Source organism: Suillus bovinus (genome assembly GCF_016758785.1).
Source record: "Suillus bovinus strain UH-Sbo-P2 chromosome Unknown EDB93scaffold_34, whole genome shotgun sequence".
NCBI lineage: Eukaryota > Fungi > Basidiomycota > Agaricomycetes > Boletales > Suillaceae > Suillus > Suillus bovinus.
In genome coordinates, this window is record NW_024542090.1 from 1 (window position 1) to 23,501 (window position 23,501).

Here is a 23,501-nt window from a genome sequence, read left to right on the forward strand (position 1 = left end):
CCCGGTACACATGACTACAAGTGGACATGAATTCTGTATTTGTGTGTATTATCCATTGATGTAGGGTTCAAATAACTTGGGAATTGTATTGACTACCAAGTGTCAGGACTCGGGACTCACTAGTCAATATAGGAAAATGATAATGAAAAAATGAAAAATTATTATTATGCTTAACTTTCTTAATGAAGGTTGTAGTCTGAGTCTATGTGAGTGTATTGGTGGTTCTACCAAGTATTGGCACTCAGTGTAGTGATAGTTGTGGTGCTGAGCTCGGAACCACTGATTTTCATACTCATGTCATTCTTGTCAATTGGGGATTATTTGAAGACTACGTTTAATGTTAGTCAGTGTCGAGTATGATAATGAATGTATAGTCATACCTCAGTCTGAGAACAAATAGACTGAGGTAGGATGATGCAGGTATGAGGATTATATATTTGTCTGGCATGTTAGCAATGATGTAAAGATGAGGCATGCATTTGTACACGTGTGCAGTAAGTGAGCATAAAGATAAAGGAATGAATATTAATAGCGAGACTTGCACATTATGTTGAGATATCCAACATGACAAGCCTATGATGGGATCAGAGACCTGGAATAACACCCATATATGTCCATTATAATAGCCCTAATAGTTTAGAAAGATCCATGAAGGATTGATGCAATGACAGGCATATGTGTGAAATGTGACAATAGACATATTTTTACAAAGTTGCATTTATAGATGATTCAGGCCAAAGATTTCATTAAGAATATGTAGGATAGATTGTAAACTACCTAAGGAACCCATACTGCCTACTGCCTTGAGGGTAGGGGGTGGGTGGAAGGGATATAGTAAAAACATGAGTTGACTCAGCATTAAAGTCCTATTATTGCTTCACTGACCATTTTCGATGCTTTGGGTCTTTGAAGTTTCCCACATTCCATTTCTTATCTATTTCACTTCTTCAGTACTCAATTCTTGGCGGATTTGTCTGTAAATTTATGTCTATGATACTTAATATATTTTAAATGTACTCCAGGTTTCTGATCATGAAGATTCAATGTTTTGAATGTATTGGCCCCTTATGAGGAGAAATGGCAAGTATGCACACTAGCTCACAAACTCCAGCCTATTGTGAGCTGATCTTGGTCATAAGAGGCAATAATATAAGCTATGCTCATTATATATTAAAAGGTTGAATCATGGATGCAAGGGCAAGATACTGAAAATGGTGAAAAATGCCAAAAGTGCAATGGTCTATGCTTACATGTAATAACGCTGTCTGTAATATTCAATAATGTAAAAACAAGTAAATATGCACCAGTGGGGATAGATACGACTAGACAGGACATAGGAAGGATGAGTCCAATGCAAAAACATTGGGTCCAAAACTTTCAGGTTGGGGTCGGGCATCGGGATCAGGATCAGAATGTCAGGGATGCATCAGACAAATACTGTTTAATGTGAGTATCAAAAACATGGGTTTTGAGCCCAGTGCCGTGACTATCATTACACCAGGTACCGAGTATCAGAACCAAGTACTGAGTACTGATTTCTAAGTACTGAGTACCGAGTAATGAAATAACCAATTGACAAGAAAAGACTACCAATACACTCACCTTGACATTTTTCATTATCTTTGCCTATTGCACACCGGGTTTTGAGTTTCGGGTTTTGGCACTCAACACTCGGTGATTTGTGCAATGAGTGAAAAATGGAAATATTGCATACATGTTTTTGGGTTTCAGGCTTCAGAATTTGGGCTTCAGATGTCGGGTTTTGGGCCTTGGCACTTGGCACTCTGCACTTGGTGATTTGTGTACCGGGTCTCAAGTTTTGGGTTTTGGTACTCGACACTCAGTGAGTTGTGCAATGAGGGAAAAATGGATATGTTGCATACATATTATCAGGTTTCAGGCTTCGGGTTTCGGGCTTCGGATGTTGGGTTTTGGGCATCGGCATTCAGCACTCAGCACTTGGTGATTTGTGTACCGTATATCGAGTTTCGGGTTTTGGCACTCAACACTCGGTGATTTGTGCAATGAGTGAAATATGGATATGTTGTATACATATTTTCGGGTTTCAGGCTTCGGGTTTTGGGCTTCGGACATTGGGCTTTGGCACTCGGCACTTGGCACTTGGTGATGGGTGTACCAGGTGTCGAGTTTTGGGTTTCGGTACTCGACACTTGGTGATTTGTGCAATGAGTGAAATATGGATATGTTGTACACATATTTTCGGGTTTCGGGCTGTTAGTTGTGTGGTGACTTCACACTAGATAGGTTGAAGACTTCTAAGACTTCGAAGACTTGAAGGACACTTCAAGGACATTACTATATTAGTAGATAACTTCGAGGACTTTGAGGACACTTCAAGGACATTACTATATTAGTAGATAACTTCGAGGACTTTGAGGACTTTGAGGACACTTTGAGGACAGACCTCTAAGACACTTTGGGGACACATACCATACTAGGAATTGTTTATATTTGTTTACATAGACTCGCCCATAGTGCAGAGTTCACAAGTCTTACATGCTTCGTGCATTGACTTTGAACTCTCAGGTATAGTACTTTACTTATTTACACAATAATATCAAGTGCATTGACTTTGAACTCTCAGTTCTTCTAACACTATCTATATAACATCCCCCTCCATTGGCCCACCCGTCTATATAATGAATATTCCACCACTCCCTCGGCCCACCCGTGTACAAAATAATTCCTGTACGTCGGCCCACCCATCTATACAATAAACCATTACATCGGCCTACCCAACATCTTTGAGGATATATATAACATCAGCATAGATGGGCCCACCCGTCTCCATCAGAAATAATATCCCTCCTGGCCCATCCGTTAACATCGGGGATATACATAACATCAGTCCATAGTCCACTGGCCCGTCTTATACGGGATATTATGTAGGTCGGGTGACCTGTATAATATGGAAATATGTCACTGTAATATGTGAGAAGTTTTCACTTACCTTTGGCGATGGAAAATGCGGCCTCTAGGGCTTTGCGGACACAGACGGTGCCTCACAAGAGCACAGGCATGCGGTTTCTGGATACACCTTTCTTCTGGATGGTGGTACCATTACCTGGAGCTTGAAGAAGCAAGAATTAGTAACCCTTTTGATGACCGAAGCGGAGTATGTCACAGCTACACACACTGCAAAAGAAGCTATATGGCTTCGCTGTTTTATCACTGAAGTCTTCCATCTGCTTGTGCACCCAATCATGCTCTACTCCGATAACCAATCCACCATTGTGCTTGCCAATTCTGGCTTGTTTCACGTGCGCACAAAACATATCGATATTTGTTATCATTTTATTCGTTTTTCCATTGAAAAATGGTCTATTTCTCTTGTTTACTGCCCTACTGATAGTATGATTGCAGACACACTCACCAAGCTCCTTCCTAGTCTCAAAGCTAAACATTTTGCTTCCACCCTCAGCCTATGCTCGGCTTGAGGGGGAGTGTTGTATATCAAGTGCTTGTCATAGTCCGTTGGTACCATCTTTTATTTGCTAGTACCTACATATATTGTTTGTTCCCGCACCTCACAGCTTTCCTCAGTTGACTTCGCACGTCTGCTGAGGTTAGTACTATCTTTATATATAGTTCCTACTTAACTGACACTACCTGTAGCTACTGCTGCAACAGGTACATATCAATATATCTAGTTGACTTTGCATGTCCGCTGAGCTACTGCTGCAACGCCTGTGATGCCTTGTGGGGAATTGTGTTGAGTTGTCATAAGTGTGTATGGAAAGCCTAACAGCTGTGCTCCTTTAGTCAGCATCACGTAGCCATAATAGGTAAGAGGACTTCATGCACTCCTGCATCGTCTGTCGTTGGTTTGCACTGGACATCTGGTTTGGTGTTTACGGTAAAGGTTCAACAATTCAGATGGTTAGTCTGAACAATGTTGGGTCTTGCTGCCTAGCTATGTTGTCTAGAAGACAGTGTTTGACCCTAAAGGGTTTCTATACTAAGCTCAAAGCTCAGAGAGAGAGGAAACTATGAAGACTCAAACTCAAGGTGCTGGAAACTGGTGAAGAGGTAACTTGATTATGTAAGCTACAAAATAGCAAACATAAGGTAAAGACAGTATCTACAAGCCTAGTCAGGAATGAGTCTCTACAACGGGTTTTTATTAATATCATTGTTGTTCTTTGTTTTAACCTTACTCACACACCTTGCTTTCCTTTCTAGGGTACTTGTGTTCAGCTTGTACAGCAGGGATAGCCTTATTTTTCTGCAAACTTCTTGGTCTCCCTTCTCATTCGTTTGTCATTCACATTTCTGTGCTTCTCTCCACCTTTATCATGCTGTGGTCAGCATGGTGATTCACACCAATTCCTGGTAGGCACTAAGTTTTTGCTTTGCATATCTGTAGAACTCGAACTCCCCTCCCTATAAAGTCTGGTTTGGCCTGTCCCTGCCCCAAGACTGAGTAGTGGAGTATCACTTCCCTTTCCACCACATCCATATATTCCAATTTTATTTTTGCTAACCATCTGCCCACTGACTTAATCTCTATCAGAGTGCCAGCTTTTTGAGGAGTGGGAGTTCTGCAATCAAATGCTGATCCCCAAGCATCCTTGATACCCACACCTTTTGCACAAAAATTCCATTGGCTCACATGCTTAGTATCAGTCTTGGTCATGACATTATGTGCGAGTGCAATACTACATTGTGATTGACTTGTTGTCCTTATTATTCAGTTCTCTTTGTTGTCTTCCCTGATTCTCTTACCTAACTGGACTCCTGTGATTGCATCTGTGGCACTCCCAAGTCCGACCTGCTAGATTGAGCGCTGAACGATTTGATTTCCAGTTTTGACTTGTCCAAAATGTGGACAGTGTGTGCATTCAACTGATAGACCTTTATCATCCTATTGTAAGTGCTTATTCTTTTAGGTTATTTGGACTCACTTGTTGTTCTTTCCGATTGAATGCATGTAATGTAGCTCTGATCATGACAAAAGTGTTAGAAGAACTGAGAGTTCAAAGTCAATGCACATGATATTATTGTGTGAATAAGTAAAGTACTATACCTGAGAGTTCAAAGTCAATGCACGAAGCATGTAAGACTTGTGAACTCTGCACTATGGGCGAGTCTATGTAAACAAATATAAACAATTCCTAGTATGGTATGTGTCCTCAAAGTGTCTTAGAGGTCTGTCCTCAAAGTGTCCTCGAAGTCCTCGAAGTTATCTACTAATATAGTAATGTCCTTGAAGTGTCCTCAAAGTCCTCGAAGTTATCTACTAATATAGTAATGTCCTTGAAGTGTCCTTCAAGTCTTCAAAGTCTTAGAAGTCTTCGACCTATCTGGTGTGAAGTCACCACACAACTAACAAAAAGTCCCACACCTAAGACACAAATACCAGTCTTGAGGAGGGATCAGGTCATTATCAACATTTCTTATGTTAAGCTGGCGTAGCTTGGCATTCACGTACTGGAACAATTTACCTTCATAATCTGGAAGAACTGTCGGTTCATAGAAATCGTTAGTCGTGATGCTTCCTTCTTTTGTACTCTCCTTTAACCCAGTGTCTGCAGTAGGCAAACTTTCAGTGACTTTTCCAATCACACTGTCTGTTCCTTTATTGAGAACTTTTTTGGTGATCCTTGCATGTTTGCCTTCCATAGCTTGTTGCGTACTTTTGGGTACCTTGGGGTATGTCATTTCAGTTACATATGTCAGTTAAATGGAGGAGTTTCATTTACCGCATACAGTTTCTCTGTTGTGACAATAATGAACTCTGGTGCACTAGATGTATCAGTGCCTGCATTTGTGGTCCATTCCTTGATGTTCATGTCGCAAGAACAACTTTCGTGGTTCGAGCAAAGAACTAGGTGCTATAAGTTCTAAACCATGCAGAGCACATGCCCGATTGAGCAATGCAATATGTGAAGACCAAGGGCCCAAGTAAACACCCAAAAGATACAAGAAAACAACTGGAGTCAACATTGAAGATGACAGAAACAGGCAAATGGCCAATGAATGAGGTCATGGTAGTAAAAGTGCACGAAGGGTGCAAGCATGGGACTAAGGGGGAAGTAGGCATGGGGTCATCGACGTGACAGTGATCAATACAGTAATTGTGAGAAACCTGAAAAATACAGTCCAATTGATCATGACCATTCAAGGCAACATATGCTTTATAAAGTGAAAAAAGAGGGGTGACGAAATTGTGAAATCTACTGCCAAAACATGAAAATAGTGATAATTTGTAGCAGGCTATAAAACCCACTCCCTAAAGGTAGTGGGAATATTACTCAAGAATCATCCCTGCTGCTACCATTGGCAGCAGACTTGGCAGTGTCATCTATGCTACCATCTGCCTGCTTTGCAAAAGATTGCAGGCTGAAACCTGGCCATTCGCAATAATAACTACATATATGCTGCTTTTCAAACTTGCTAACAGCAACCTCCATGTTGCCATCTCCAAAGATATTGATGCCTTGGCTCACAGTGCTGAGGGTACAGTTAGCATGAATAAAATTCCACATATATATGCTCTTATGGATGCGTCAAGATTTGGGGGTTGGTCAATAGCTTGGAGCTCCCTGGAATTTTAAGACAGTCAAAACCTGAGTATCATTTAGCATCTTAAACTTTATGTGCAATGAACCTTGATAGTCTGAAATAAAAGCTAGACCGCTGTAACAATGGTCGCAGCGCTGGGCTTGGAACCAGCTATTTTGATACTGATGTCAACACACTTTCCAACAGTCCGACACATGTCCGATCCCGACCCGACATTCCCGCACATCAGACCAGTCCTCCCTATGTCCTGTCCAGTTGCATCTATCCCCATTAGGTGTGCATTTACTCCTTTTGACTTGCTAAGCATTGTATACAGCATTATTACATGTTTTCTCATGGTCCACAGTACCACATGTCCTATTACATAGGATTTTGGACCCGAAATATCGCTACTACTCTCGCCTATAGCAGTCTGAATTTCTACATAGTCACTATTTAATATCTAGTACTTCCTACCTATTGCATTACTTACTTTTCCCTACTCAGTAGTAGGATGGAAGTCATTGGATATTAGTAGTACTTTATTGTATTGTGAAATATCTATCCACTCTTTTTCTCCAAAACATTCCAACACATCCGACACTCATTTGACCAACAATCCAACATACTTCCAACACATTCCTTCACTGTCCGACACATTCCCGACAATACGGCACATAGTCCGACGCCCAACCTGACTCTGATATTTTTGAACCCGACAGTTTCCCTTCGGACAAGTAGTTCTTAGCTTCGGATTATCTTCCTATTTCTGATACCTAACTATCAAAACTAATACCAAACAGCTACCCCTATAGGATTAAACGCACTTGCTCTGCAAGTATAGCAGACTAGGTTGTGCTAAGATCTACCTAAATATTTGTTATCTAGGTAGTACAATTTCTGCTGAGCCCAGTGGAAATCAGCTTTCTACACCGCATGTCTTGACATACAGGATATGTTGGATAAATGTGAAGAATAAAGCCAGATCATACCAGTAGTCAGATTCATCAAGCAATGGATTCGTGTCCATGTTGTGAATGTATTTCAGGAATGAGTTCCTCTACAAGATAAACTGCACATGCTGTGCTTGCCGACCACTTTGAGGCTACTTTGGACGCAGGCAGTGGACAAAATGCAAACACGATACCAGCATCCACAAAGCAAACCTGTGGGATGTTGAATGGTGGAAGTTCAGATGCGCTAGCCATAGAGCGATTGATGAAGTCATAAGTGAGTTGCAAAAGTGACCAAGCCCAATAAAGAATGTTTGCCTCTTTTACGAGTCTTTTCACCTCATCTGGAAGAGCATGACGGCTGATCTTGTACTTAAGGGATGTGCTGCTAGCGCCTGGTGGGTAAGCCTTGTAGTAAGCCTGCTTGACTGCAACATCATCGCGTGCCTTAGATCCGAGACCAGACGAGGGAGAGGCAAACAGGGTCAACCAGCCTGGGTGCACCGTTTTGAAAGCACCAGCACCCAAAATGCTGGCCATGGATGGATTGATGGTCAGTTGACCCATCAAGCACTCAACAGTCTCGATGTCATAGGATAGGAATTTAGGGTTCTTCAGCATGGCTGCAAGAGGGCATGTTGGTATCGGTTAGTATTGTATATTTTTGTTCTGTAAATCTAACACTATAAAGTATGTCAGGAAAATCAATATACTAGGAAGTCGACAAGAACTTACATTGCCTGACATCCATGTTCACAGTTCCGCCAATCCTCAGTGCCTCACTTAGGCCCTCACGATCAGGGCTCAGAGAGCAGAAAGCACCGCCTGCTGCAAATTTTTTGTGGGGTGGTGACTTGTTGGGGGTGTCATGGTGGGGATGCTGTTGCTGTGCTGGTGTGCTCTTTTTGAGGTCATAACAGACTCTTCAACAGAGGGCAGATCGAGTTGTTGTTCCATCGCTGGTGATGCTATAACCCACACCATGGCCTGCGGAGGTCTGGTGCCAACTCAAACCCATCGGTATGGCAATATTTGGCCCTGACTGACTACCTTGAAGGCCATGTGATATAGCAATGACTCGAGGGGGATTGATTGTAGCTATGATAATATTAAGTATTGCATCATGCGAACAATAAGTGCCAAACTCACCAGTCCTTTGAGCAGCATTGACAGGTCTTTGTATTGCATGTAAATCTGGAGGAGGGTGCAGTGGTGGGTTTCAGTCAGTACTATGACCCATGTGACCCAGTATGTGGAACCCAGTGTTAGAAGAACTGAGAGTTCAAAGTCAATGCACTTGATATTATTGTGTAAATAAGTAAAGTACTATACCTGAGAGTTCAAAGTCAATGCACAAAACATGTAAGACTTGTGAACTCTGCACTATGGGCGAGTCTATGTAAACAAATATAAACAATTCCTAGTATGGTATGTGTCCTCAAAGTGTCCTCGAAGTCCTCGAAGTTATCTACTAATATAGTAATGTCCTTGAAGTGTCCTCAAAGTGTCCTCAAAGTCCTCGAAGTTATCTACTAATATAGTAATGTCCTTGAAGTGTCCTTCAAGTCTTCAAAGTCTTAGAAGTCTTCGACCTATCTAGTGTGAAGTCACCACACAACTAACACCCAGTACCCTGACCTGAGGGCATGGAGGAATCAGGACGATGAGCTTGAGCAGACCATACAGAAAAGTAACTTACTAGAAGGTCTTACAGTAGTCGCTGCTTTCTTTTGGTAGCGCAAGTGGCATGAGCCACAGACAAAGTGGCCTGATTTGGTGGAATCAATAGTAGCAATATAGAAGCAAGGGTCGCCCTTCAGGATCTTTGCTGCACAGGCTGGCCGCTCGCACATGTGGTCTTCCTTGGCATATGCATCCTTGGTGAATTGTGATACCAGTTCCATTACAGAGGAGACGGAAAGAATGAGGAGACAAGGTACTTAGTAGGTACATGAGTGTCTTTCAGCTTAAATATCTTTTAAACTCACTTAAACTCACTTGACCAGTTCCACAGCACAGTCTCCTTATCTCTAAATGCCTGATTGATGTATTGACGAAGGTAATCTGCAGGCACACAAATCCCCTCGGTGACAATTTTCCTATCATCTCACATGCGTGAACAAGAGGCTATCAGAATGCTGAAGAGTTTTTGAGGTGCACCAGTCATATGCCATGCGAGGAACAGCGCAAGGAGAAGCTTCTCATGTTCTTGAGTGACCTCAGTGAGTTTTTCCCTATTGTCTCACATGCGTGAACAAGGTCTCATCTTTGAGGCTATTGGAATGCTGAAAAGTCTGTGTGATGCACCAGTCATATGCCATCTGACTTTGCGAGATGGACTTGAGGCTATTGGAATGCTGCAAGCCACAATGAACAGACCAGAGCCAACTCGGATGCCATGTGTGAGATTCCTCATGCTTGCTCTTGCCCCTCCAAGTTGCACACTTGCCGTTTCATTGACTCAGACTGTTATCTTGCAGGGTCTAACTACCTGCGCACCTTGCAGCAGCCATATAACTCCTTCATAAGGGTAGGTGGGGATATCCTTGTCCTCTTGAATTCCCCACACTTACTATACTGTGATTTCAAATTGCTGCGCTTCACACCAATGCCAAATCAGAACAAGTCACTGCGTGAGTTTTCATGATTTTGATTACCTTGGTCCTTGAGCAATGAACTGTGATACAGCACCATTGGAGGAAATCACACCTCATGTTCTACACTTCTTGAAGGCCCACCTCACTGACAAGGTAATAGTAGAGGAACTGTGGAAAGTCATTGATACTGACTGCTATGGGATTGGGTAAGTGGTAACTGCATATCTTTTTAACCGCTGTGCTTATTTGCTTCCAGAATCACAAAGTTGAAGGAAATTTGATCTGATATGGGGCTTAAATGTGCACGGCAACAAGGTCACTTGGTTGAGACAATTCATGATGCCATGCTTGACCTTCGATGAATATACCCGAATTCAGGATCACGAGAAATGATCAGCTTGTTGTTTCATGAAAGGGGGATGGCTGTCTCCAGGTAAGCTGTCGCACTGAATTTGTCATGATAGTTGATACTATCAATGTATTACAGACATGTCATCAAGTCATACTTTGCTATTTACGAATCTGACCTAGTTCACCAGCGCAAAGCAGGATGGCTTTGCTGAAAGCATTTCTGGGCTGCCAGCATCAATGATTTATTTGCTGTGGACCAACATGACAAGTGGCTCCGGTTTGGCCTTGCCCTGCATACCAGAATTGAACCATTTTCGGGCTGCATCATGTGGATGCGTGTCTGGCACTCCAACAGAAACCCCCAGCTTATCCTGTCTTATTACCTTGATACCCTCATGGAGCTCAGTCGTACTAAACACACAGGCAAATCAATGTTATTGACATATGTTCTTAGATATGCCTCTTGTAACTCAAAGTGATCTCGGCACCGAGAACTTTGGGATTGCCAATGGACACACTCTGCTATGTCAGTGGCATGATCCTGCACTCCAAGGTATGCTCCAGCACTGCTGGATGCGCACCAAGAAGAATGTGATGCCAGAAATAATGTGGTCTCAGCTTCAGCATCGTTTCACACCCAATTTCGAGAATCTTTTGGACACTGGTGTGCACAATGGCTGGTATAATGCTGGTAATACCCTGCAAATGTGAGTGATCATATCTTCGGTGGTATCTACACTTAATCAAAAAATTCCTTGAATAGTATGATTTTCCACTGGATTTTTATCCCATGGTTGCAAACAGAGTTGAATGCATACAAGGATCATGTTAATAACACCGCAAAACGGCACGATCATAACAAGGTGTTACCACATGGAATTCCAGAGCTGATATATAATTCACCTGAAGACTTTGGAGTGCTTGATTTCAAGGTATGTCTTAGTCTGGTTTAGCATTGTTAACATAGCACTAATTCATGTGCTATGTGTAGATCAGCATTAAGCCAGGCGCTATTAATTGTATTCGTAATGCCTATATCAACCCTTCGCACACAATATTTGACCTTGTGCTGCCAACTCTCAGTGATCACCTTGCTTCTTGCTACGACCACTTGAGGTGTCCCATCATCACCCGCGACTCCATCTGGGGAGTATACTTGGACATGCTCAATGTCATCCAGCTCAGCGACGATTTACCTGCTGAAATCATGCCTACAGATGATTATAAATTACCTTTGTTCACGGATCATGAAGACTTACATTTCCAGGAAGATGATAGCAGTTTTTATTATATGGGAGGGGTCCGTGGTGGGCACGGTATAGGTTAGGTTCTTCACATTGATTTTTACATGTAGGGTCATGCTAATTCATTACAGATGCATCTCATCACAGGCAGCTGGATGCTTTACTGGCTGATGATGAACCTGACATTCAACTTGAACATGCTGATATGGTCCTCCAGGAGGATTTCAATGGACTGGTTGTCTGGGAGTTCACAGATGACGAAGGGGATGATAGTTTAGACGAGTGGTGATTTGTCATGAACTAGTTGATTGATAGCTGGACAGCCACACTCTGTTAATTACCTGTACTAGCTCACTGGTGCTCGCAACAAAATCCGCATACTGAGAAGTCTTGAGAAAAAATAATAAAAGCAACATCAGCGGTGTACGGAGTCCACAACTTGTGACTACCGTTTATGGGCCATGTCACAGGTGGTAACAGAGCGCGGCTGTTAGGCTTTCCATAAGTGTGGGAATTGTAACGAAATCAATAGTTTGCTGAAGTAGTATGCACTCGTTTTCATCTAGGTTAGTATTGGTCCGCTACACTACGAGTACGCGACTGAGTATACACTCGATTTTCTAGTTCATTTTCCCGCGTGTCGCTGCAACGAACAAAACTAAATACATCACGTGACGTCGGTGGTTGTTTGAATGAGGCCTATCTTACTATGGACATGTTCATGAAAATGAAGTTCCATGATAGTAACTGAAAAAACTAAGTAGAGTCGAGTAAAACGATACAATGTTGTGAATATATGGAGGAAAGTTTTTCCTGATGAAGGAAAGGGACAAAATCATATGATTCTCAATAGATTGTAACGGTCAACAGCGTAACAATACCATCTTGAGCGATTCCTGACAGTGGTCCTGATGTCAGACAAGCAACTGCTGAATTGATCAAGCTCACCATGATTAATACCATCAGCGCCAGGTTCGAGGAGACCAGTGATGTTCTGAGAGGTAGTGTAGTATTTGATCCCATGATACCTGGTTTCACCGACTGCTGCTGACACCAGCTGGTTACTAAAATTGAATTAGTGACCCATTTGTTACGATCACGGAGTTACTTACCGGCCAATATTATACCCATCTGGCACTACATCGTGATTCTCTGTGACAGGCTAAGGTGGCGTTCAGAAGTGTAACAAAATCCTGCCTAATCACGCACTTCCTCTCGAGACACGCTGACACGTAAATTAAGTCACTAGTAATATAATTTAAGGATACTCACGCTAGGAAGAGAGCGCCGCTGTCCGCCGCAGTGCCGTTCTGTACAAAAATGCTGAACGAATATTATTGCCACGCTAGATCAATCAGGCTAGTCAATAAATTTACCGAAAATGATTTCCCCCGATAATGCTCTCAAGACACGTTCCTATTCCTGCGTTTCCATAGTCCTGGCGAAGCTCGATCGTTTGGTTGACCCATCCGTTTCCATCTCCCAAGTCGGCAGACATATAACCGCCTAAGTGAAGGCCGAAACATTCTTCAGAACTATCACGAGCAAATAAGTGAGACGCAGTTCGCAATTCTTTCTATGCTCACAATCCAATAGCACGGGCAAAATTGATAGCTCCGTTAAGTGTGAGGACAGCGGGAGAGCTAAGACCAGAGATGATGACCTAAATTTTCGGGGTCGGTCAGGCTATCCATTAGTAGGCGAGGGCGTAACGGTGATAAAAGAAAAGTACATTCATAGGTTCACCGTATCCATCGCCAGCATTGATGAGCATCGAACCCCCTGCGTCAATCGGGTTATAATAAGCAACATCACCTCGCTTGACCATCGTAGTAGGTGACGACATTGGATTGGATATTATTGCATATGGCATCACACATCCAAGTAAAGCGTTCATAAGATACATCTTGTTGAAGAATGATGAAGAGTGTCGATTCTTATGTGTGGATCAAGAGGAAGAAGATGTGTCTTAGCATGATATACCTCGTAGATTTTATACGCACTAGCTCGAAAGTAAGAATGCCACGCGCGCAACAGACATGCAGCGGGTTCCGAATCTGCAAAACGCAGCCATGGTACTGTCGGAACCCTATAAGAAAAGTTTCATTGATGATTTGTGCACACACGTGCACTTATTTCAATAGATCCAAAATAAGGAAGGATACTTATCACATAATCATGCACAGACTCTCGGCGACTGAGGTTTGACCGGCAAACAGATGGGCAGCAACCTTGATGCGGCCAAGTGGCCCAAGAAGCTTGTACTAATTAGCCCCCAGTGGATGGACTGAAGTCCACGCACTTGTGCTGAAGAAGATTTTCAAACTTTGCTCGGAGCTTGTGTCGAGTATTTGATGGGATGTAGAATCCGCGAATGAAGATCTCCGAGTCTCCAATGAGCAATCATGAGATGGTGCATCCGTAGTGCAAGACGTCGAACTTTGCATGAAAAACTTGAGTATTCGACATGTTGCCAATTCAACATCAGTTGAAGCAAACTCGAAGATCCTTGATAAGAAAACACCACTGAGGTAAGCTTAAGAAGAGACTCAGTGAATACTAACAAAGCATTCTGCGAGTGGAAAGCTCACAGACAAGGACTTTCAAGAAGCAACCCACTTCAAGCAATGAACGTTTGAAGCTTGTTTTCGGAACGTTTGAATTTCTCCCATGGCAATCTCGGGCTTCTCATCAACTACAGATTCCATATATGGAAATGTGTTTTCGTTGTCCTCGAAGGGTTAGATCTGAGACCGAGCTATTGAGACAAGATCGTATGCACCATTGTATGGTCCATTGGCGCTCAGATGCCAGGTGCTTGTTCAAGGCCACAAAGTCCGGACTTCGCGTCACCTCCACCATTCAGCTCCTGAATGATTTGCAAGGGACCTCGAGCTCCATACTCATCGTCCCCCCCAACGGTAGCGACTTCAGATTGATACACCCTTATGACATAAAATTTCATGTAAAACGATTACAGAGACATTGACCAAGTCCGGAACATTTGCTGTTTAATTTTCAAACCACCTTGACCTAAAAAGTAGCGTGACAGCAAGTGTCACATCCAGAAGTAAGTTCAGATTTCGGTGAAGGTTGGATCGTTCTTTGCACAAAACTACCTACAAACGGTTTACCACTCAGTCAGATCGCACACAGTGTCGGTTAATTTAAAATCATCGTCATTTTTCAGTTTTATCACCGTCTCTGGAGCTCATACGGAATATTGTGAATATTGTAGGCCCTCGTAACTTTCACACCTCTTGGGTTTATTGTACGTATGTTCCTTCCTTGTCCCGTCCTTGCCTCATCCAATCATTTTTAGTCACAACTCCACCAACCTTCGGCATCTCTTGCTTCCTAAGATACAATTTTTTGGGTCTAGAATTTTGCTCCATATTTTTTGGGGCTCGTGGCATCCCCACACAGCATGTCTGAATCACCCGATGGAACAGATTCTATTGCAGATTTGCACGATGATGGACAACTGACAATCCGGATTCCTAATCCTAAAATGTTCATGGCTCGTCAGTCGCAATGGAAAGGACGCAGAGGGAAGCCACGGTGTGATCGCTGCCGGGTTAACAACTTGAAGGTGTGTCCCAGCTTGCCGTTGACCTTGCCAAAATTGCTAACTGTCGGGCAGTGTGACAGGGTTCTTCCAACTTGCAATCATTGCTCATATGCGAACGGGAGGGACTGCGAATATACACCTTTGCCAACACCCGCTCACCGAGGAATCCCGCGGTGTGATCGTTGTCGTCTCAGAAATATGAAAGTATGTTCATGCTTTGATAAATTAAGTTTCTGCATCTTATTTATCCTTCGGAACAAGTGTGACCGTAACTTGCCGGTTTGCAACCATTGTGCAGAAGAAGAGAGTGCCACCGAGTGCAACTATACTCCTAAGAAGAGGCATAAAGTTCCATCCGATCATGGTATGATGCGGGACAAGAAGATGGCTTCCTACGGCGCCAAGACGGCATCTTTCCTCGTCTCTGATATGCCATCGCCAGAGGAACACACCGCCTTCGCAAACAATGATTCCAATGAATCTAGAGTTAGCCATAGTTTTTATGGACAAAATGTGGCGTCGTCATCACGGAGTTGTGGAGCATCAGATTCATCCGTTAGGGGCGGCTCCCAGGAGGGTGAACCTTCACTCCACTCCCATTTTGGTCGATTCACTCCTGACTACCATGGCCAAGGATGGCTCTCCACCTCCAGTTCAGGGCCTCAAAATGATGTCCCACGCCCCCAGCCTGATAACTCAATCTCGTTTATTTCACATTCCTTTCCTTCTGACCAAGGAACAGTTGTCGCAAAGTCCCTCGTTGAATTATGGGTACATCCGTCGTTTGCGCCTTTGCCTGACGCAGTTTCCCAGCGGATCGGTAGCGTCAATTCTGCAGAGATGCCGAGTCGAGAGTCCTTTGAGGATAAATTTGCACAGTTCCTCCACAATTTGTCGCAGGACCTTCGTGAAACTGCTGCTTTTACACCAAATATTTACGCCGTCACGTCGCATGCTTTGTCAAAAGGCAACATGGAAGGCCTTTCGGATCGGCTGCGCATGTGGCTAACAATTCATCATGTACGGCTGGGATCTGAGAAATATCACCTTCTCTTGATACCACGGGACTCTTTTTTTCATCTTGAGGCGGCAGAAGAAGAGGAACTGAGGAAAGATTATATTGGATACATAGACAACCACGGAAAGACTTCAACAGTCGATGCTGTTGATCACGATTTCGGTGGTTTTGAGTGGACGAGAGCTTTTGAACGCATTCCCGTACAAAACCAGATCTACGATATCCTTGTCTACGCTCACCGAGCCCATGGCTCATCTTCTTCGATGCTCTTTGAGACAAGGCGTATGGGAATGGTATGTTTTTTTTTTTTTTTTGACTATTAATTTATCCAATATTCTATAGGCTACTATAACTTGGCCGATGGTCGAAATGTTCATTCGTCTGTGTCCCTTATGCAAACTGCGGAGCAAGTCGGTTCACAGTGTGAAACTCGAGCCTGCTTACCCCACATATGACACGGATCGGATTAGCCACTGATTGTCATTAATATGGATACAAGATGATGTCTAAGATTGACATTCATGCATGTATCACGATATTTGGGAAGTATATCTTAAGGAAACTGCACAGCACTTGTCTAGCAAGCATGGCATAGTGGATCGTATTTTTGGAAATTTAAACCGTGGATAATGCATGATTAAAAACCTGCCGTAGGCCTAGAATAAATACGTACGTACCGTAACATACTGCCGGGGTTTACTATCCCGAACATATCACTACTGGAATCGCTGCACTAGAATTGTGACATCGTCCATCCATTTATCTTCCATTTCCAAGGTGAGATTTCTGGAAACAAGCTCTGTGTTATCTCCGCCAACAGCATCTCGCAGGAGCCTGAGCGCTAGATTGCTTTGCATTTCCATGTCTGTGGTGGAGTGCATGTGGTGTCCAACCAAACCCACCCAATGGTCTGCCATTTCCTGGTCTGATAATTGGATATCATTATTGTCATACAAGTCCTGCAGGCCATCAGATGACAGAATGAGGAGTAGTTCGTGTTGAGAGATATCGAGGGAGTGGTGATAGACCTCAGGGAGTTCGGATATATATGGAGGAGTAAGAATGCGACTGGCATACTGTGCTACCTGACGTGGCGATAACCAGTCTTGCAAGTGCGGCGCAAAGGCGCGGCGAGTGTAGACTGAAGGAACCTTGAGCCATGTGTCTCCCAACGCTAGCACAGGGTCTCAGGATAAGGATATGCCATATGAAATATTTCAATTAAAGAAATACCTCGAGTCGGAGCCAGATATCCGAGTACTCTGTTGTCGCACACACAGGCTTGCTCTAATGGATGCTCTTGTTGTATGCGCTGACTTTCTGAGCGATTGTTACAATTATGTACAGAATTGACGATCGTTGCGGACCATTTCCCAGACAAGGATCTACTGCCAAGAACTGTGATAATGTCAGGGAGGAGATATGGCATGATAAGGGCTACACTTTACCTGCAATGGAATCTCCCAGATTGAGGATCCATATATTTTTCTTTAGTGGGTCAGATAAAGCCAAAAGTACCGTCGAGCCTTGAGTGCAGAGTGTCGATATAGCATTCCATTCGGAATAATGATGTGAGATGTGTTGGTCGACTTGGGTGTCGCTCATTTGTGTAAGGTGGTCGTGAGGCAAGAAGTCCAAAAGCTCAGAAAGAATAGCCTGGTCTAGATGCCTGACTGCGCTACACAGAACCTCCGAGACAAATTCCGGCTTTAGGGATGTGATAGGCACGCGCTGAAGAAGAGCTTGCAGTGAGGTCCTGACTATCGAGGGAAGCCGCTCGTGGACATAATTTACGGTATCATGGCCGCAATGACCTACAAAAATCTGGCCGTTAGTTCTGCAAGGGAATACGTATGACGTTCGTAAAGAATTAAGAGCACCATCATAGATTGCCGTGAATTGCCAAACTCCGCCAGGGAGCTCCCACTCCTCGATGCTGTACCGGTCTTGATTGAGATCAGCGTAAGCCGCGCATGGCTGAAAAGTGACGCTGTCCACAAATGTTGATGAGGTCGCATTGGACATGCGATGCAGCTCAACATTAAGTGCAGCCTCTGCCAGCATGTGATAAGTCCATCGTTTCTTGCCCCCCCGTCCGAGATCTGTCGTATAGAAATCCTTGACTTCCTCAAGAGCCCGGAGATTTTCTGTGGATGTGGCAGCTTGAAGATTGACTATATCATAAACCATCGTTGGTGTGAACTTGAAGTTCTGCCGCTTAAGCAGGAGCGGGAATTTTGGGCATTGAAGCTGGAAATTTTTGTATGAATTTATACGCAGATTGATGCTTCTGATACTCCTGAGGTTGGGGCATCAGGCATGTGGCAATGGATTCAGCCCCGAAGACAGTTGGTCACGAGAATATCTCAATGTCCTCCTCGGTAGTCAATATTAGGAACTCAACGGCAGACAATCCAGAACTGGGAAACCTAAGAGGCAATAGGCCTCGGCCCTCCAACTTCAGCACACGATGGCGGCTAGCGCGGTATTAATACTCATCTACTGCGAATAGCCAGATTAGTCGAAGATCCATAGACGCCATTGGCCTAGGGCTATGCCAGTTCACCCTCTCTAGCATAAAGCGTCATTTGGAGGCTGAAAACTGATTGCGAACCCCCAGTGAAATATGGGATGCTTGTCGTACACTCGGATGGAAATGAAATTTCTCATGCCACGAACAGCCTCCCAAACTGCCCTCGGGTTCTGGCGATTAAAATGTAAGCAGCCAAGAACTTTGTTCTGACACTTACATACTCAGGTAGTGTGCAAGCGGAACGCTCAGCGCCCTGCGACCGTGTTTTGTTCTCCAAATCTATCCTGGATCTCCCATGGGTATGAACAATATCCCATGACGATGCTTCGGTTTATGGACATTGCCGATAACCAAATGCGCATTAGGAGTCAGATCTATCAAACACCAGGAACCTCAAAGCTTATGCCCTGAATACGCCCTGACCTTGTGAATCGAAGATTTGCCTAGAATTGTGCACCTGACAGTTTATAACAATCCAGGTGATGATGATCAACACCATATAATGTGTACAAGATGGACGAACAGTAATCCGAAATCTGGGTCGTATAAGCGGAAACGAAGAAGGTAGCAAAAAGTAGATTGACAGGAAAGTACGAGCGCATCTAGATAAGAAAGACAACTTCAGCGTACAACCTAACACCACCGAAGTGATATCTTCATCGAAACTCGAAACTTGCAAACGCAAGATTGTAACCACCAAATTGATAATTGATCTTGTCGGTTCTCTTGTACAACATACGATCATTTTGTCCACTCCCATCACCCGATACCGAATTACCAGAGGAAGATGACACAGAGCGCTGGGCTGACAGAGCAGACTTGAAAGTCCGCTGAGCGGCCTCAACAGCAGTCTCGCCCTCGTCCTCCTCGGCATTGTTGTTGGCGTTGGATATGAAAAGGGTGAGGCTGAGTCTGCCCGGCTGAAAGATATCGACGACACGTCTGATCAGCGTATGTAGATCGGGGATATCTTTGGCCGAAGAAGACGGAGAAGTGGACAGTGGCACGTTGCACTCGAAGCTGGCATATGACCAGCCTTCTTCAGGGGTCACATGGATTGTGTAGTAGCCCTCTCCACTGCAGCCATCCTCAATTCCGTCGCCCCATTTCAGGAGAGCGTTCGAGGAGTAACCACAAGGGTCGAACGCGTAAGCATCCAATGTAGTTAGATGAGGCGGGAAAAGATCTGAAATCCCGATGGTAGAGGACAAAGTCCTCCCAATGATCGACGGAGACTCCGATGGTGCATCTTGTACTGGAGGAGCCAAGAAGAAGGACTCGCGAGCCTTGTGAGACAAGTTACTCATGAGGATCTCAATTGTGTAATCCTCAGTGAATGGTGTGTCGATTTCAACATTTTGAGTCTGGTTTGTCTCATTCTCTTCCCCATTCTCGGACTGAAGAGGCAGGGACGAAAAGGAATTGGGAGAACTTGGAGCGGTTTCCCCATTCGCGCCAGATTGTCCGGGCGTCGTTAAGTAAAGCAGCCAATGGTCTCCATTGACTTTGCCTACAGTGTAAGCAGCTCCATTTGGAAATATAGCGTCAAGGAATGACACTTCGTCCTTCCACTCTCGATGCGGACCGAGTTGACGCTCAGGAAACATGAAGGATTTACGTGAGTAGAAGCACCGATAAACCGATGGAAGTGAGGCAAATTTATGCGCGATCTCGAGGATGCGCGGAAGGCCGAGGAGGTTTAGTGTTGTGCCGCATGTCTTCAAAATAATGCGATGTGGGAACACAAACAGAGATGATTCGCTAAATTGAAGAAAATGAGCGATAACGAACTCCAACTGTGAAAAAGTATCAAATTAAGGGTGGTGGCAGCCATACAAAAAAAAACCAAAAAAAAAAGTAGGCGATGACCAATTCACATACCTCAAAAGATAAGCATCAGTTTCTTCGCCCTCAATAACACTGAGGACCTTGCATTTGACGATGTCAAGCATGTCCTCCCAGACTTGCTTTGGGACATTCCTCAGGCCTATACGGCCATTTTTTGGTGCATGTGCATCTGGCACACGAGCAGCGGAAGGGGCGAACCAGATTTCCAGTAATTTCTCTGGGCCTTCAAAAGGCGTCGATGTGTATGGGAGGTAGTAGTCACCAACGGCCATCGATGTCAGGAAGGGAGAAGAAACGGTTGCAGGATCTTGGGTGCTTTAAGCTATCGAGTTGCATCAGGAGTGGTTTGGGAACAAGTAAGCTGAAGAAAATCTTTTAAAGCTTTGAAGTCAAGCTCAGTATTCGGTGTTCGGCATCTTCCATTGAATCAATCGAGTCAGTTATGATCTTACGTTACGTTTTCTTATCAGCTGATGCCAGCGCGTCACTCGTTGCCAGTACTTTTCAATGGGCAAGACCTCCTGCCAGTGCGAAGATGCCTAGGGAAAAACTCTTCAGACGGATTTTGATACTCAAATTTTAGTGATGGAGGTCAAAGGTAGCTAGCTATACATGATACGCTATTGTTTCGGGAACTCGTCTGCGTATTCGAATTGGATTTTCCCCAAACCCCCTTTCCGCCAGTCGTTTTCAACACTAACTTCTTCATGGGCACCTTAGTTCAAAGAAAGGTTTGCATGCAATATCTCCAATCGACTGGCCGTACAACTATAGCTCTAGTTTGAAATTAAGGTCATGCCAACGAAGGTAATTGCCATGCAAGTAGCATGTGACTATGATGTGAATAAAACGACGACGTTGCAATTTGCCTCTCACCCAAGATCGACTGACTTTAGTCCCTTCTTTGGATCCTATCCCTCATATCGCGTGCTGCTTTCCTGGCGCCCTCACCACCTGCCCACCCTCTTGTACGTAGCCAGCCTACCAATCGAGGAGTGAAAATAGCTGTCAAACCAACTCTGACAGGCAAAAATAGCGTTTTGTGGATGGTGTAAGCCAATACCAAGGTGGCATACAAGCCCTCACGACCTGCATCTCCTCCAGAAATGCCGTTCATTTCATCCCGCCCAGGCTCTGGTGGCTTTGTATGGATGAAGCCAATAGCAGTCTCTTTAATGTAGGCAGCGGCAGACGCGACCTGCTCGGCGCCCAACAGGTTGATTCCAGCAAACGCGATGGTGAAGTCCAGTGTAGAGAGGACGATGTACACTCCAAGGGCATACCATCCATAGGATTTAATGAGGTGTTTCAGCCTTTGAGAGAGGGTAGCGTCTGAAGGTAACTGTGATACTGGATCGCTTTGAGGTGGTGGAGTTGACGTAAGGCGAGCAGGGACGTGATGAAACAGCCTCGGGCTCGACAAACGTGGAGAGCCAGTCAAGGATATTGCAGGTACTGGGCGAGCACTTAACCGCGATGATATTGGAAGTATGGGTGCAGAGACCCGGAAAAGCGGCAAGCGTGGTAGTACACGTCTTAACATAGTTTGGGTATGTGTATGTGCAAGTCCTACAACAAATTCAGTTAATTTTCTGCTGGCGAGTAATTGCATAAGTACTCTGGTAATTTACTTTAAGGGCTGTTCAAAGTTGATTGAGCGAGAGCTGAAGATTCTTGTAAAAGCATGAAACACGCAACATGCGGCACTGTGAACAAACTGATCCGGACTTCCAAGTCCGCAAGTAAATTGCCGAGGCGGCACGAGCAACTCTATCTATAACCACAATGTCGCTGGCAAGAGCAAGCCTGCTTTTGCGCCAAAAGCACGCAGTCGGGAGCGTTTCACTCATTCACCGGAGATTCGCGTCGCACGACAGTCATGCTCATGATGAGCATCATGATGATACCCATTATTCACCCGAAGGTATGCTATTCCGGTCGCATCCATTCCAAAGTCACGACTCATTTGAGCATGCTGATTAGCTGGGTTTTCCACGCCTTTTTGGCGCAACACAGTCCTGCTTTCTGTGCTTGCAGTTGGGTTTTATAAATGGGCACCGTCACCAAATCAAGATGTATATTTGACTCGATGGCTCGCTCAGTACACGACGCCGAGTGAAATTTGGGCAGCTATCAATGAGCAACACTTGCTGCTGTCACAACAAGCTTCCGACAATGCCATTTTGCAGGCCAATGCAAAGAGGCCAAGCATGCACCGCTATAGATGTCCTCAGTGAGTGACTTTGATTGGAATGTCTCATAGGATATGACTGACGTTGTACCGGATTACGATGAAATAGAATTCTGGATACAGGCTCTCCTCACCTACAGCCAGTCGGGCGCGTTGCCGACATGAGTTCAACTGCTGTTAGATCCGGATGATGAACAGTAGAATAGAAGTGGGCACAGCAGTGGTCGGGTTTTAATTGATCCTCTCGATTGATTGCTATGTAAAAATCCCCTGATACATTCTTCCGGTTCGGAGATGGGTGCACAGACTCGGAAATAAGCTGCGAGTTTCTAATTTAACGGTCTGTGTGAGGACTTAGTGAGGCAGTCAAGACAATTATAAAGTCCAGTCAAAAGTGCGGTGCACCGCCTAATAGGTCCATGACATGGTCCACGTGGACGTGTTGGTTTATTAGAACGCGTTTTGACGAAGATTCAAAGCTTAAAACCGTGACCGTTTTTCCTTTCAACATCGTTCGGCTGACACTCAAACTCTGGCTTTCTGTAGAGGACTCTAGGTTCCATCAGGGTTTCATACCCTGGAACGTTACCGTGGAGACTACTGATACATAAAATGCATTCACAGTCATCAAATTCGATACGATGGCCCTCGTCATTCTTCTTCGCAACTC

General features: G+C 44.3%; 9 protein-coding genes across 9 annotated transcripts; 3 read left to right on the plus strand and 6 right to left on the minus strand.

The window, feature by feature from the left end:
- Positions 1–5,365: 5,365 nt before the first annotated feature.
- On the minus strand, positions 5,366–5,813 carry EDB93DRAFT_1104563 (uncharacterized protein; the record flags this gene model as incomplete). The annotated part of the gene is made up of 3 exons (XM_041447425.1): positions 5,366–5,384; positions 5,453–5,667; positions 5,724–5,813. The coding sequence occupies 3 exons, from the start codon at positions 5,811–5,813 to the stop codon at positions 5,366–5,368; spliced, it is 324 nt and encodes a 107-aa protein (XP_041306838.1).
- A 1,719-nt stretch (positions 5,814–7,532) lies between these two features.
- EDB93DRAFT_1086975 (uncharacterized protein) lies at positions 7,533–8,018 on the minus strand (the record flags this gene model as incomplete). The annotated part of the gene is made up of 1 exon (XM_041446010.1): positions 7,533–8,018. The coding sequence occupies one exon, from the start codon at positions 8,016–8,018 to the stop codon at positions 7,533–7,535; it is 486 nt and encodes a 161-aa protein (XP_041306839.1).
- Positions 8,019–10,641: 2,623 nt separating this feature from the next.
- Positions 10,642–11,753, plus strand: EDB93DRAFT_1086874 (uncharacterized protein; the record flags this gene model as incomplete). The annotated part of the gene is made up of 4 exons (XM_041446002.1): positions 10,642–10,834; positions 10,881–11,133; positions 11,190–11,373; positions 11,430–11,753. Coding segments are annotated over 4 exons (954 nt in total), but the record flags the coding sequence as incomplete, so codon positions are not given.
- A 763-nt stretch (positions 11,754–12,516) lies between these two features.
- On the minus strand, positions 12,517–13,516 carry EDB93DRAFT_1251152 (uncharacterized protein; the record flags this gene model as incomplete). The annotated part of the gene is made up of 8 exons (XM_041453117.1): positions 12,517–12,566; positions 12,619–12,734; positions 12,783–12,832; positions 12,880–12,895; positions 12,943–12,993; positions 13,047–13,205; positions 13,257–13,333; positions 13,403–13,516. The coding sequence occupies 8 exons, from the start codon at positions 13,514–13,516 to the stop codon at positions 12,517–12,519; spliced, it is 633 nt and encodes a 210-aa protein (XP_041306841.1).
- Positions 13,517–14,773: 1,257 nt separating this feature from the next.
- Positions 14,774–16,918, plus strand: EDB93DRAFT_492972 (uncharacterized protein). Its single transcript, XM_041456547.1, has 5 exons — positions 14,774–14,941; positions 14,993–15,262; positions 15,314–15,445; positions 15,503–16,552; positions 16,602–16,918. Exons 2-5 carry the CDS (start codon positions 15,098–15,100, stop codon positions 16,734–16,736), a joined length of 1,482 nt encoding a protein of 493 aa, XP_041306842.1. The 5' UTR covers positions 14,774–14,941; positions 14,993–15,097; the 3' UTR covers positions 16,737–16,918.
- A 57-nt stretch (positions 16,919–16,975) lies between these two features.
- Positions 16,976–18,449, minus strand: EDB93DRAFT_1251154 (phosphatase 2C-like domain-containing protein; the record flags this gene model as incomplete). The annotated part of the gene is made up of 3 exons (XM_041453118.1): positions 16,976–17,433; positions 17,493–17,657; positions 17,708–18,449. 3 exons carry the CDS (start codon positions 18,447–18,449, stop codon positions 16,976–16,978), a joined length of 1,365 nt encoding a protein of 454 aa, XP_041306843.1.
- Positions 18,450–18,961: 512 nt separating this feature from the next.
- On the minus strand, positions 18,962–21,090 carry EDB93DRAFT_493120 (S-adenosylmethionine decarboxylase). Its single transcript, XM_041456548.1, has 3 exons — positions 20,674–21,090; positions 19,010–20,553; position 18,962 (listed from the first exon to the last, which is right to left on the minus strand). The coding sequence occupies exons 1-2, from the start codon at positions 20,910–20,912 to the stop codon at positions 19,449–19,451; spliced, it is 1,344 nt and encodes a 447-aa protein (XP_041306844.1). The 5' UTR covers positions 20,913–21,090; the 3' UTR covers position 18,962; positions 19,010–19,448.
- Position 21,091: 1 nt separating this feature from the next.
- On the minus strand, positions 21,092–22,405 carry EDB93DRAFT_492950 (uncharacterized protein). The gene is made up of 4 exons (XM_041456546.1): positions 22,339–22,405; positions 22,259–22,279; positions 21,517–22,209; positions 21,092–21,416 (listed from the first exon to the last, which is right to left on the minus strand). Exon 3 carries the CDS (start codon positions 22,181–22,183, stop codon positions 21,533–21,535), a length of 651 nt encoding a protein of 216 aa, XP_041306845.1. The 5' UTR covers positions 22,184–22,209; positions 22,259–22,279; positions 22,339–22,405; the 3' UTR covers positions 21,092–21,416; positions 21,517–21,532.
- Positions 22,382–23,243, plus strand: EDB93DRAFT_1150195 (uncharacterized protein). Its single transcript, XM_041449658.1, has 3 exons — positions 22,382–22,564; positions 22,624–22,873; positions 22,941–23,243. Exons 1-3 carry the CDS (start codon positions 22,426–22,428, stop codon positions 23,020–23,022), a joined length of 471 nt encoding a protein of 156 aa, XP_041306846.1. The 5' UTR covers positions 22,382–22,425; the 3' UTR covers positions 23,023–23,243.
- Positions 23,244–23,501: the final 258 nt, after the last annotated feature.